We start from the raw sequence: 12407 nt of genomic DNA on the forward strand, positions 1-12407 counted from the left end.
AAACTTCTCCCTCAAATTCCAGAAAAGTAGGTTGCATGTCCACTATACACATTAGAATAAAGTTGTGGGCTCACGACCTGGATATGCAGTCTAGGTGAGACTATAAAATGAATGTAGATCATAAACATTGGATTGGTCCTCCGACTCTAGTCTAAATCATAAAAAAAAGGTTCAAGTGGGTCGTGGGTGGAAACGTGTCCTACCTTCATTTTCAAATGTATGAAAAAAAAAGTGGATGTTAGTGGCTGGTTGAGCGAACGACTCCCACAATGCACTCCCAGATCAGCGGGAAACCAAAATGGCGAATGTATTAGGGGAAAATGACCCGTTTGTTATTTTCTAAAAAACCTTTGTAGTGTGTCATTTTAAGAGAGTTGCATTTCAAAGAGACTTACCGCTACTCGGACACGAGGCCAATCACGACCGAGTATTTCAATATATGTGGCATTTTGACCCTCCGAACTGACCGAATGAGGTACCTTATCAAACATTACCATGTTTTTCTTTTGGGGGTGTGGGTGAGCTCCAGAATCATTCCGTCTGTGATAGATAGAGACCTGTCTGTCACTTGTTTTTAGCCTAGACAACCGCTAAGACTAATTGCATGCATGATGCATTAAACTTAGTCGTTGAACTGAAAACGTATGTGCAGCTAAATGTATCCATTCATTATTTCATCCTGGATGCAATGTCCAGACAGCTAGCCCACGAACAAAAGGAAACGGTGACGGTGCACAGTGGGTAGGGTTCGAATTGAACACCCCATTTTACAACAGATTAATGCCTTTTACTGAAGGACATCATACACCAAGACTCGGTGAATTTTCTCACAGCTAGTTAGTCTGATTAATCAGGCTGTAATACACAATTAATTTGTATATACAGCCTGAAACTAATACCTGCAAAATCGTGTAAATGTTCCCTACAAGCCAGAATGTTGAATACAATTACATTTAAAGTTACTCTACCGGTTGTCTGTGTGGTTACCCCTTCAACAATGAAAATAGTCTATTCTGAATCAGGGGAGGATGGAGAACAATCGACACTTTTTGTGTAATTAAAAAAAAGATTTATATCTTCAATCATGCTTGCTTCAATAGCTATTGACCAGAGAACCGAATATCCAATATAAACTGAACCACATACCTACCGACTAGCTAGCTAAAAAGTAGGGTAAACTATACCTTCCTGTGGATATTTGTCTCAAATTTCGAGCAGCTGAAGGACAAACTGCACAGACAACCGATAGAGTAAGTTTAAAGGTGCAATATGCAGGAATAGCTCTGCCATTTCCTGGTTGCTAAAATTCTAATAGTTCGCCTAATTTCAGTTGATGTGACAAAACAAGCAATGTATAGAGAACCATTGTACCATCTAAACCCCTGTGAAATAATATATTTTCAATAACCAAAAATATTGTATTTTCAGCTTGTTTTAAGTTCATGGGAAGCATATAAATAGCATATAGAACATATCTACCGCTTCTTAGACTTGCATTCAATGAGAATGACATATCTAAAACTCATATTTCTATCTGAATTTGATTGGGTTGCCCAAAAAGTTACATATTGCAGCTTTTAAATGTAATTTATTCAACATTCTGGCTTGTAAGGAACATTTACACGATTTTGCAGGTATTAGTTTCAGGCTGTATATACCAATTAATTGTGTATTACAGCCTGATTAATCAGACAAACAGCTAGTATGATGAGCTCCTTGGCAGCTGAGTTGACTGCCTTTCAAATTCTATGCTATTCTGTTCTGCAGCAGTTGCTCAAAAATATGTGAATTGTCTGTCCTGTGTTTCTGTTGAAATAATCCTCCTTTATTCTGTCTCCCTTGAATATTTTGGAAATGTCAGATATGCTGCTATGGTGAGACTCCACTCGCCTGTAGCTTTAATACAATGACAATGTTTGACAGTGACACCTATTTTTTGGACAATGTAGGAATTAGGCTAATTCACCCCTCTCTTCCAATATGACAGAGACTCAACAGCATTAGAGCACTTGCCGGTCCACCAGCAGAAAGCACATTCCCATCGGCAGCACAAGACGCCAGTGTCCCTGACCAGCGTCGACCCTGCCGAGGATAGACATGGAGGGGACATGGACACCAAGCTCGGCGACAAGTTTAAAGAGGGACAAGAGGTCCTAGCCCGATGGTCGGATGGCCTGTTTTATTTGGGGATTATCACTAAGGTAAGTAGCTGTTGCTAATAGGTGGAAAGTTTCAATTTGGTGTTAGTGTTCACGTGTTCTATAAAATGCCATATCTTATGTCATTTTGCCGTAAAGGATCATATACTAAAAAATGTTCCCTCCCTCAGATAAATAAGGGGAAGCAGCGCTGTTTTGTGGTCTTTGAAGATCGGTCAAAGTCCTGGGTTCTGTGGAAGGACATTCAGACAGGCAAGTAGTTCTCGTGCCCAACCCAAGACATGCTGCCATGTCAAGTTCCAGTTTTATGGACAGTTTTATTCTTACTTGACATGTTGAACGTGCAACTTGTTGGATATTTGCCATTTGTGTAATATGCTTGTATTACACTCTTAATAAAAATGCCATCTACTAAGTAAAATACATGCCTTTCTATTTTCTCTAAAGGAGTTTTCCAATAGATGATGGGCAGAATCCTTTGAATTTTGCTTTTAGAATGTGTATGATTTATTCTCCGGGCTGTACAGTTTTCAGTTAAACGTGTTCATGAATTCAGTTTGGCTTGCCCTCATTCATTCTATCTCCAGTTGGGTTGATATCCTTGGTTGAGTTTTCCTTCTCCTCCTATCTCCTCCGTTCAGCTCGGGTTTATCTTTTGTAATTTGTCCCTGACAGTTAACAGACCACAGAGATTCTGGGCTCACGCCAAACGTAAGTTCCCCACGGAGCCGCGAGACAAGCATAGGGAAGGTACTCCTCAGCCTGTATTACTACTGTGTTCATACATGTTCATTCAGTTAATTTAATACATGTTTAATTGGTTACACTTCAGTGAGGTGCCTAGACATTAGATGGGCATGCCTATTTCAGTTAGATGACACATGACTAATGTTTGACATACTGGAATTGGGCAATCTTATTTGGTCTAAGTGGCAGGAAATGGGATCTTGTGACGTGTTATGTTGAACCTCAAATGGCACCCCCAGTGGTATTTGAGTATGAATTCATATGAAGTTAGGCCCCTCAACTAAAGTCCTCCAAAGTAGTAAAGGTTAGTGCCCTATATAATCCGCGGTGCAGGCGGAATCACGGAATCCAGACATTAAAACGGAATTCAAACAAATTCAAACATTTTATTGAACTTAGTAGGGAATCAACCAAATGTATTGAACATTTTATTAATTTGCCGAAGTTTATCATAAGACATGAACAGAATGCATCTGTGATTCATATTTCTTGCAACTTTCTGAAGAGGCAACGAGAATTTCCAGTCTTTGTATGTGTGGCGCACGCTTCTACCACTTTTGTGTGTAGCCGTTAGCGATGATGCTAATGAAAAGTATTCTGGTAGATGGAAAGGCTTTCCCTAAAACGTTCTAAATTAAATGTTAATTACCACTGGTGTTTAGCTTATGTAATTTTACTCTGTAAGGTTGCAGGTGGTGCAAAAAAAAAGAAAGAAAAGTGTTTTACTTCTTTATAAAAAGGCAGCCTTCTCAAAAATATCTCCCTTCCCTGTTTGGGCTGGATATGAATGACAGATTTTAATTTGTCGACTTTGGGTGAAAGCAACAGCTTATTTGATTATGTTGGATTGGAAGCTAATTGGGATGTGTTTGTGGAGATATGACCCCATTAAGCCTCACTCACTCTGCACATCACGTTAGTAAAATGGGGATTTCCTACCTTGGTCTCGTACTTTTTTTTGTCAGTTATAAAGCACAAGAGTGAACTGTTCTGCGTTATTGATCTCTCTATCCTTCTTTCCTTGGATGTGTGATGCTGGTTGCCTGGTTGTTCCCAGTATGAATTAAAGGGCAGTGTGTGGTTGTCTAGAGGAGTGACCCATCCCGTCTTGTCTGTTTTCAGGGGACGAAGGAGGGGAGGACATGGTCTGCACAATATGCCAGGATGAGTGCTCTGAGGAGCCTAACGAGATTGTCATCTGCGACAAGTGTGGACAAGGTAGGGCACAATCACCATCCTAACCCCTTCCTTCTTTAACCTGACAAGGTTTGGAAATGACACCTGGGACCAGATGTTTGCTGGTTCATATCCAAGTTAAGGAGTCCTTGTTTGTTATTTAGTCAATAGAGGTCCCACCTCTGGAAACACTCATTGATACAATAGTAATTCTCTCTTAACTGTGATCCATATTTCCCTTTCAGGATACCACCAGCTTTGCCACTCCCCCATCATCGACTCCAGTCTGATTGACACCGATGAGAAGTGGCTCTGTGGGGAGTGTGTGTTCGCCACAACAACAAATGTACTTATAACTATACAATAACTTATATTTACATGGAAATTCATTTTGTGAGTTCAGCATGCAAGGTACACAAACCAACACACTATAATACAATACAACATAACGCAATATGAAAACACTGGAAAGTGAGCACACGCATTCACATGACTTGACCATACACAGACACAGAACCACCGTGTGAAAAGGTTGTAATAAATGGTAAGGGGACGCTCCAACCAACTGAGCTCACAGTCAGGTGTGTCTGTTCTCTGACAGAAGGGTGCACTGAAGGGTCCCAAAGCCCAGCAGGAGATGAACCACTCTTTGCCTTATGCCCTTGAGGACCTGGTGTGGGACCAGGGCCACAAGACTAACATCCAGCAATGCTACTGCTACTGTGGAGGGCCTGGAGAGTGAGTAGCACACACACACACACACACACACACACACACAACTCCCATACATACTCTGGTTTAACCCTTCTCCCCTCTCTCCCTTAGCTGGTACCTGAAGATGCTCCAGTGCAACAGGTGTAAGCAGTGGTTCCACGAGGCGTGTATCCAGTGTTTTAAGACGCCCATGCTCTATGGAGATAGGTACGAAACAACCACCCCTTTAAAGCCTCATGATGTGTCATCTTTCAGGAAGTATGTGCTGGCTACAAATGCTGTGGCAGAAAATAAATATGCTCTTGTGCTTCTTTCTCATCAGGTTCTATCTATTTATTTGTTCAGTTTGCAATAGTGGACCGGAGTACCTCAAACGACTGCCTCTTAGATGGTGAGTGAAACGCGTGTAGAAGAGATTTGTGTATGCAATGGATTTGATGTTATTCAATTGATCTATTATTTCCTGTATTGAAACAAGCAAGATAACCCAAAGACACTGCATCAGTTTAGTGTATGGATTGTTTGATGAAACTGAAGTTCCCTCTAGGAAAATTGGAGCAATTAAATTCTATTGCACATGAATCCAATAACGAATCATATAGACTCTTGACTGTTATGCGCTTCCTTCCTTGTTTCTCTCCAATAGGGTGGACGTTGCACACCTGAGCCTCTACAATCTGAGTGTGATTCACAAGAAGAAGTACTTTGATTCTGAGCTGGAGCTGATGACTTACATCAACGACAACTGGGAACAACTGCAGCTCCTGGAGGTAGGACAAACCTTTTTTTTTTTGCTCTTTCTACACTGAACCAAAATATAAATGCAACATGTAAAGTGCTGGTCCCATGTTTCATGATCTGAAATAAAAGATCTCAGAAATGTTCCATACGCACAAAAAGCTTATTTCTCTCAAATGTTGTGCAGAAATTTGTTTACAACACTGTTAGTAAGTATTTTGTCCTTTGTCAAGATAATCAATCCACCTGACAGGTGTGGCATATCAAGAAGCTTATTAAACAGCATGATCATTACACAGGTAACACACCTTGTGCTGGGGACACTAAAAGACAGTTTTGCTGTTTTGTCATGCAACGCAATGCAACAGATGTCTCAAGTTTTGAGGGAGCGTGCAATTGGCATGCTGACTGCAGGAATGTCCACCAGAGCTGTTTCCAGAGAATTGAATCTTAATTTCTCTACCATAAGCCGCCTCCAACGTCGTTTTAGAGAATTTTGCACTACGTCCAACCGGCATCACAACCGCAGACCACGTGTAACCACGCCAGCCCAGGACCTCCACATCCAGCTTCTTCTCCTGCAGGATCGTCAGAGGAGGGGGGTATTGAGGAGTATTTCTGTCTGTAATAAAGCCCTTTTGTGGAGGAAAAACTCATTCTGATTGGTTGGGCCTGGCTCACAAGTGGGTGGGCCTATGCCCACCCAAGGCTGCGCCCCTGCCCAGTCATGTGAAATCCATAGATTAGGGCCTAATTAATTTATTTCAATTGACTGATTTCCTTATATGAACTGTAACTCAGCAAAATCTTTGAAATTGTTGCATGTTGCGTTTATATTTTTGTTCAGTATATTTTATTTCACACAGCAATATATTGAATTCCAACCTCTCAAATTAATCGTACAATTGCATTTTTCCAACTCCAGCTTTCAGCTACTCCTCAATCGGACCGATATGAAAGTATTCTGGAAGCACTGAATAGCAACCACAGCATGTGAGTTACACACACTCCCTAGGATTTCATGATTGTTCCCATCATGTCAGCATAACTATACTCATTGACAGTCCATCCCCTCTCCCTTCCTCTCTCATTCATGTCCTCCCCTTCTCCATCCTCCTCTCCCCATCTCTCTCTCTCCCTTCCTCCCAGGTTCATGTCGGGGAAGGAGATTAAGAAGAAGAAGCACCTCTTTGGGCTGAGGATCCGTTTTCCTCCGGGTCCCCAGAGCTCTGAGCTGCTGGCCGACAGAGGGGAGCCAGAGAGGGCCTCCAACGAGATCAAGATTAAAGGCAGGAAGGCTATCAAACCCCTGACCAACACCAGGTGGGACTCAAAAACTAACTCATTTAATAATACTTTTGCATTCTATATATCCTGGTAAGGCTGATTTGTTTAACGAGTATGCTGGATATTGTTTGGGTGGCCACAGGTTTAAAGTAGCAGAAAAGGAAACTATGATGACTAAATTTGACGGTTTGAATTTGAATCTTGTTCCAGTGAATTAACCAATGGCGTGGTAAAGAAAGCCAAGAAGAGGAAGAAGCAGGGAGGTCACTCCCTGGAGACTCTGGCCAAGCTAAGACGCTCCAGTGAACTCTTGGCGCAGGTGTGTGTGTATTCGATGTTAACACCTTAACCCAAAGTTAAAGCATTTGAGAGTCATGTTGTTTAATGTATTTTTATCCCCCCTGAAGGATGTGAAGCCACCACTGCATTCCCACTCGTTGGATCTCTTAGCCTCTAGGTCAGTTATCCCCCCCCAAAAAAAAGTATTTGTGAAACTTTTGCTCAAATTGTGAAAACTGTTGAATGTTGTTGTTACCAGTGTCCCCTTTACTCCCAGCAGCAGGAGCGACAGATCTCTGCCATCCTCCAGTACATCAGACGTGGACTCCATCGGTGCCGTCAGCACCACTGAAACTACCTCAACTAACCTCTCCAGACAGTCCAGGTACATTCTGCATTATCGCACCTTAAATACTCATATTCACACTCAGGCTCTCACACATTCACATGGAAAGTAATTGTACCGTTGTATTGTAGTCATTGTATGGTAGGTAATTGGGAGTACCTCTAAGTGTTTTACTAATCTCTCTCCCTCCTCTATTCCACCCCAGCCTGTGTAGCTCCATTAAGACACGCACGGGCCGCCACTGGCCCATTGCCAAGCCCCCCCTGAAGAGGAGACGGGGCCGGCCACGACGGGTCCCCCCTCACCACCCAGACCCCCATGCCCCAGAGCCCCCCAACACCTTGCCGGGGCTCCACTCCACGGACATAGTGCACGGCCTGGGCCCAGGCGGCCAGCTGTCCCACCTCAAGAGCTCTATCACCAGCTACTTTGGGGCGGCAGGCCGCCTGGAGTGCGGGGAGAAGTACCGTGTCCTGGCCCGCCGGGTCACCCTGGACGGCAAGGTCCAGTACCTGGTAGAATGGGAGGGTGTCACCGCCTCCTGAGCGTCTCACAACGCTTACGTAGTTTATTACGCGTTTACACAGCGCTTATAAAGCATTATACAATGGGTGGGTCTAATCCTGAATGCTGATTGGTTTAAACCGCATTCCAGCCAGTGTCTATTCCACAAGATGTGTATAAACCTTGCTGTCTGTCTCTCCGACATTTGCAACATTGTTTCAATATTCAAATTCGATCTCCAGCTGTTGCATAGTAATGAGCGTGTCGGGAGTCGGGATGAGACTCGAAATCATGAATCAGCATAATTCTTATGGATATATACAAAGAAATATCAATAGAAAACAGGTGAAATGAATGTGCAGCTAGTTTAGTCTTTCCAGCTTCAGTTAAGTGATTGTGTTAGCTGTGTTGTTGGCTAGCTCCTCTGAACAAATGTCCTGACGAGAGACCACATTTTCTATGCCAGGTGAAAACGCGCATCCTTAGCTCATTGTTATGGATGTATCCAAATAAATGTCACTAGAAAACAGCTTATGCCAATGCCACTACTTTGTTATTCTGGCTGCACTGTTTGATGTGACTGTAAATTAGCCATAGTTGGCTAGCTAGCAAGCAAGGGATAAGAATGTTACCAACCAGTATGGCAATAGAACATTTAGAACGAACGACTGGGTCGCGTCTCTGGCAACCGAACCAGCCAGCTTGGGTAGCAACCCTAGATTTGTGTCGGGACTATATCTTGTCTCGGGCCTAACACCCATGCCAATATATCCTCCAAACACTGGCTTCTCGGGCATTATCACTTAATTATAACGCTCGCCTTCTAAGATCGGGCCTCTCCGTGTTGCCAGGTCAGGAAGGGAGCTTGAGTTTCCCTATTTAGTTTTTCCTTTATTTTCGTCTGTGATTCGTTGACTGTGTTTCAGATCTGTTTAGATTTTGTAAACTGAAGGGGGTGAGAGACCAGTTGAGGCAGAATGTAAAAGGGTTTGAATGGTGTTTGAGTGCCTCGGCGCCTGACCTGATATGTTGAAAGTGTGCCTGTTTGCAAGTAGTTGACGTTCGAGAGGGACTCAAACAACAAAGATGTGTTGTGCTGCTGCAAACCCGTTTTATTATGTATTTTTACTTTTCTACTTGTATTTACTGATGTCAGTGTCCAGTAAGGCACAGTAAAAAACAAACAATATTTGGATTTGATTGCACATATTAAGTTCAGCCTGTTATACTGTACAACTATTCTCCTAAACACGAGATAGCCAAGCTCATTAATCCGCAGATATGAAGGGTCTCCTTTCAGTCTGTCAGCTAAAAGTGTGTAACCTCTGCTTCATGTTCTGCAAATCATCTCACTATGAATAGTATTCGTTTCACTGTGTTATAGTTCAAAATGTCCAGATTTACTTAGAGGGGTCAAATACTTTTTCTAACATGATTCATTAATAACACTAGTTGAATTTGCTTTGAGGGCTGAGCTTGTGAGAAGGAATGTTAGACTGAATTCAAGTGTAAAGCGGGAACTTAGTTAGACTTAAGGTCGCATTATTACATTTGAAAGGTTGAGTAATGTACCTATAGTTGAAGTCGGAAGTTTACATACACCTTAGCCAAATACATTTAAACTCAGTTTTTCACAATTCCTGACATTTAATCCTAGTAAAAATTCCCTATCTTTGGTCAGTTAGGATCACCACTTAATTTTAAGAATGTGAAATGTCAGAATAATAGTAGAGAGAATGATTTATTTCAGGTTTTATTTCTTTCATCACATTCCCAGTGGGTCAGAAGTTTACATACACTCAATTAGTATTTGGTAGCATTGCCTTTAAATTGTTTAACTTGGGTCAAACGTTTCGGGTAGCCTTCCACAAGCATCCCACAATAAGTTGGGTGAATTTTGGCCCATTCCTCCTGACAGAGCTGGTGTAACTGAGTCAGGTTCGTAGGCCTCCTTGCTCGCACACGCTTTTTCAGTTCTGCCCACAAATGTTCTATAGGATTGAGGTCAGGGCTTTGTGATGGCCACTCCAATACCTTGACTTTGTTGTCCTTAAGCCATTTTGCCACAACTTTGGAAGTATGCTTGGGTCATTGTCCATTTGGAAGACCCATTTGCAATCAAGCTTTAACTTCCTGACTGATGTCTTGAGATGTTGCTTCAATATATCCACATAATTTTCCTTCCTCATGATGCCATCTATTTTGTGAAGTGCACCAGTCCCTCCTGCAGCAAAGCACCCCCACAGCATGATGTTGCCACCCTGTGCTTCACGGTTGGGATGGTGTTCTTCGGCTTGCAAGCAACCCCCTTTTTCCTCCAAACATAACGATGGCCAAACAGTTCTATTTTTGTTTCATCAGACCAGAGGACATTTCTCCACAAAGTACCATCTTTGTCCCCATGTGCAGTTGCAAACCGTAGTCTGGCTTTTTTATGGCGGTTTTGGAGCAGTGGCTTCTTCCTTGCTGAGCGGCCTTTCAGGTTATGTCGATATAGGACTTGTTTTACTGTGGATATAGATACTTTTGTACCCGTTTTCTCTATCTTCACAAGGTCCTTTGCTGTTGTTCTGGGATTGATTTTCACTTTTCGCACCAAAGTACGTTCATCTCTAGGAGACAGAATGCGTCTCCTTCCTTAGCGGTATGACGGCTGCGTGGTCCCATGGTGTTTATACTTGCGTACTATTGTTTGTACAGATGAACGTAGTACCTTCAGGCATTTGGAAATTGCTCCCAAGGATGAACCAAACTTGTGGAGGTCTACAATTGTATTTCTGAGGTCTTGGCTGATTTATTTTGATTTTCCCATGATGTCAAGCAAAGAGGCACTGAGTTTGAAGGTAGGCCTTGAAATACATCCACAGGTACACCTCCAATTGACTCAAATGATGTCAATTAGCCTATCAGAAGCTTCTAAAGCCATGACATCATTTTCTGGAATTTTCCAAGCTGTTTAAAAGGCACAGTCAACTTAGTGTATATAAACTTCTGACCCACTGGAATTGTGATACAGTGAATTATAAGTGAAATAATCTGTCTGTAAACAATTGTTGGAAAGATTACTTGTGTCATGCACAAAGTAGATGTCCTAACCGACTTGCCAAAACTATAGTTTGTTAACAAGAAACTTGTGGAGTGGTTGAAAAACAAGTTTTTTAATGACTCCAACCTAAGTGTATGTAAACTTCCGACTTCAACTGTACACGTGTTCAATATGTTCTGAAGATATAAATTGTTGCTGCATTTTGTATATGCAATCTACCGCTTACATTTATAAAGGCCTCAAATAGGACTTTGTTCCTTCATTAATCTCTGTGTGCAGTTATATTTTATGACATTGATCAGTTCGTTAGAACACAGAATACAAAAACCTCTTGGACCTTTTACTTTTAAAACCGAATTCAGTTCTTATAGCCACCTATGCAACTCAACCCTAAAAAATGGTTGCTTTTGTATTTCAATCACTTAACTGCAACTTTCACATCAGCAACAATATTTAGCTTACATCAGACTTTGTTGATTTTATTTCAGGTGCTATTTATTTCACCTTTTCTCCTCAACTGTGCACTTAGACTTCTGCTGGTACAGCCAAGCTCACCTAGAACCCACTCAGGATATGCTCAGCAACTTCACTGTATGTATAAAGTGCTCATAGAACTCCAGCAAAGATGTGGAATGTAAAATGGAGGTATTGATGGGATGGAACATTTGTGGTGCCAGTATTTCATTGATATGTTCATAAAAAAAGAAAAGAAAATCGTAGCATTAATTTAGACATTCCTATGTGACTGGTTGTTTTGAAAAAGGCTGAAATTCAGTCCATTATGCTACAGTGTCAAAAATGTTGATTTGTTTATCCAAGAACATTTTCATCCACTTATCTGGAAAATACGTTTCTTCTGTTGAGTTCATTGTTTCATGTTAAGAGTTCAAGCAGTTAATGCCGCTTGGTGTTGGATGTGCTACGTTATTCTCAGGCTTCTTCAGCCACATAATAAATATTTAAAAGCCTAGTTCTGATTTCATTGTTTCTTTTTTCAAAAACTTGCAGTCTGTCAAATTAGCACTTTTGGTAGAAATAACATGGTTTCCACTGCATGTTTATGCCAGTTAGATGTATTATTTTATGATTCCAGTAGGTCATCTTGACAATTAAAGCTAGTTTTCATTTCTCCACACAGGACAGTCCTGAGAAATTGCTCTTTGCTGATTTAGACTTTTAAAAAAAGAATCACAGTAAAGTACTTACAATGATTTCGGAAAGTGTTCAGACCCCTTCACTTTTTCCACATTTTGTTACGTTACAGCCTTGTTCTACACCCCCCCCCCCTCCCCCCTCAATATACACAATACCCCATAATGACAAAGCGAAAACAGGTTTATCAATTTTTGCAAATCTATATTTTAAAAAACGCATTTACATAAGAATTCAGACCCTTTACTATGACACTCGA

The 12407-nt window shown here is 41.6% G+C and overlaps 1 protein-coding gene across 5 annotated transcripts; it reads left to right on the top strand.

Moving 5' to 3' along the window:
• The first annotated feature begins 289 nt into the window (after window positions 1–289).
• mtf2 (metal response element binding transcription factor 2) lies at window positions 290–8121 on the top strand. 5 transcript variants are annotated; one of them, XM_041841713.2, is made up of 16 exons: window positions 290–475; window positions 1862–1874; window positions 1988–2201; window positions 2330–2411; window positions 4029–4124; window positions 4328–4428; window positions 4684–4820; window positions 4908–5003; window positions 5119–5187; window positions 5443–5566; window positions 6460–6527; window positions 6684–6857; window positions 7032–7140; window positions 7229–7278; window positions 7360–7485; window positions 7652–8121. In XM_041841713.2, exons 3-16 carry the CDS (start codon window positions 2109–2111, stop codon window positions 7989–7991), a joined length of 1665 nt encoding a protein of 554 aa, XP_041697647.1. In that variant the 5' UTR covers window positions 290–475; window positions 1862–1874; window positions 1988–2108; the 3' UTR covers window positions 7992–8121. The 5 variants fall into 5 exon arrangements, with proteins under 5 accessions (XP_041697647.1, XP_041697642.1, XP_041697644.1 ...); XM_041841708.2 differs by lacking the exon at window positions 1862–1874; XM_041841710.2 differs by lacking the exon at window positions 1862–1874 and having other exon boundaries at window positions 7378–7485.
• The last annotated feature ends 4286 nt before the right edge of the window (window positions 8122–12407 follow it).

Source organism: Coregonus clupeaformis, chromosome 21 (genome assembly GCF_020615455.1).
Source record: "Coregonus clupeaformis isolate EN_2021a chromosome 21, ASM2061545v1, whole genome shotgun sequence".
Lineage (NCBI taxonomy): Eukaryota > Metazoa > Chordata > Actinopteri > Salmoniformes > Salmonidae > Coregonus > Coregonus clupeaformis.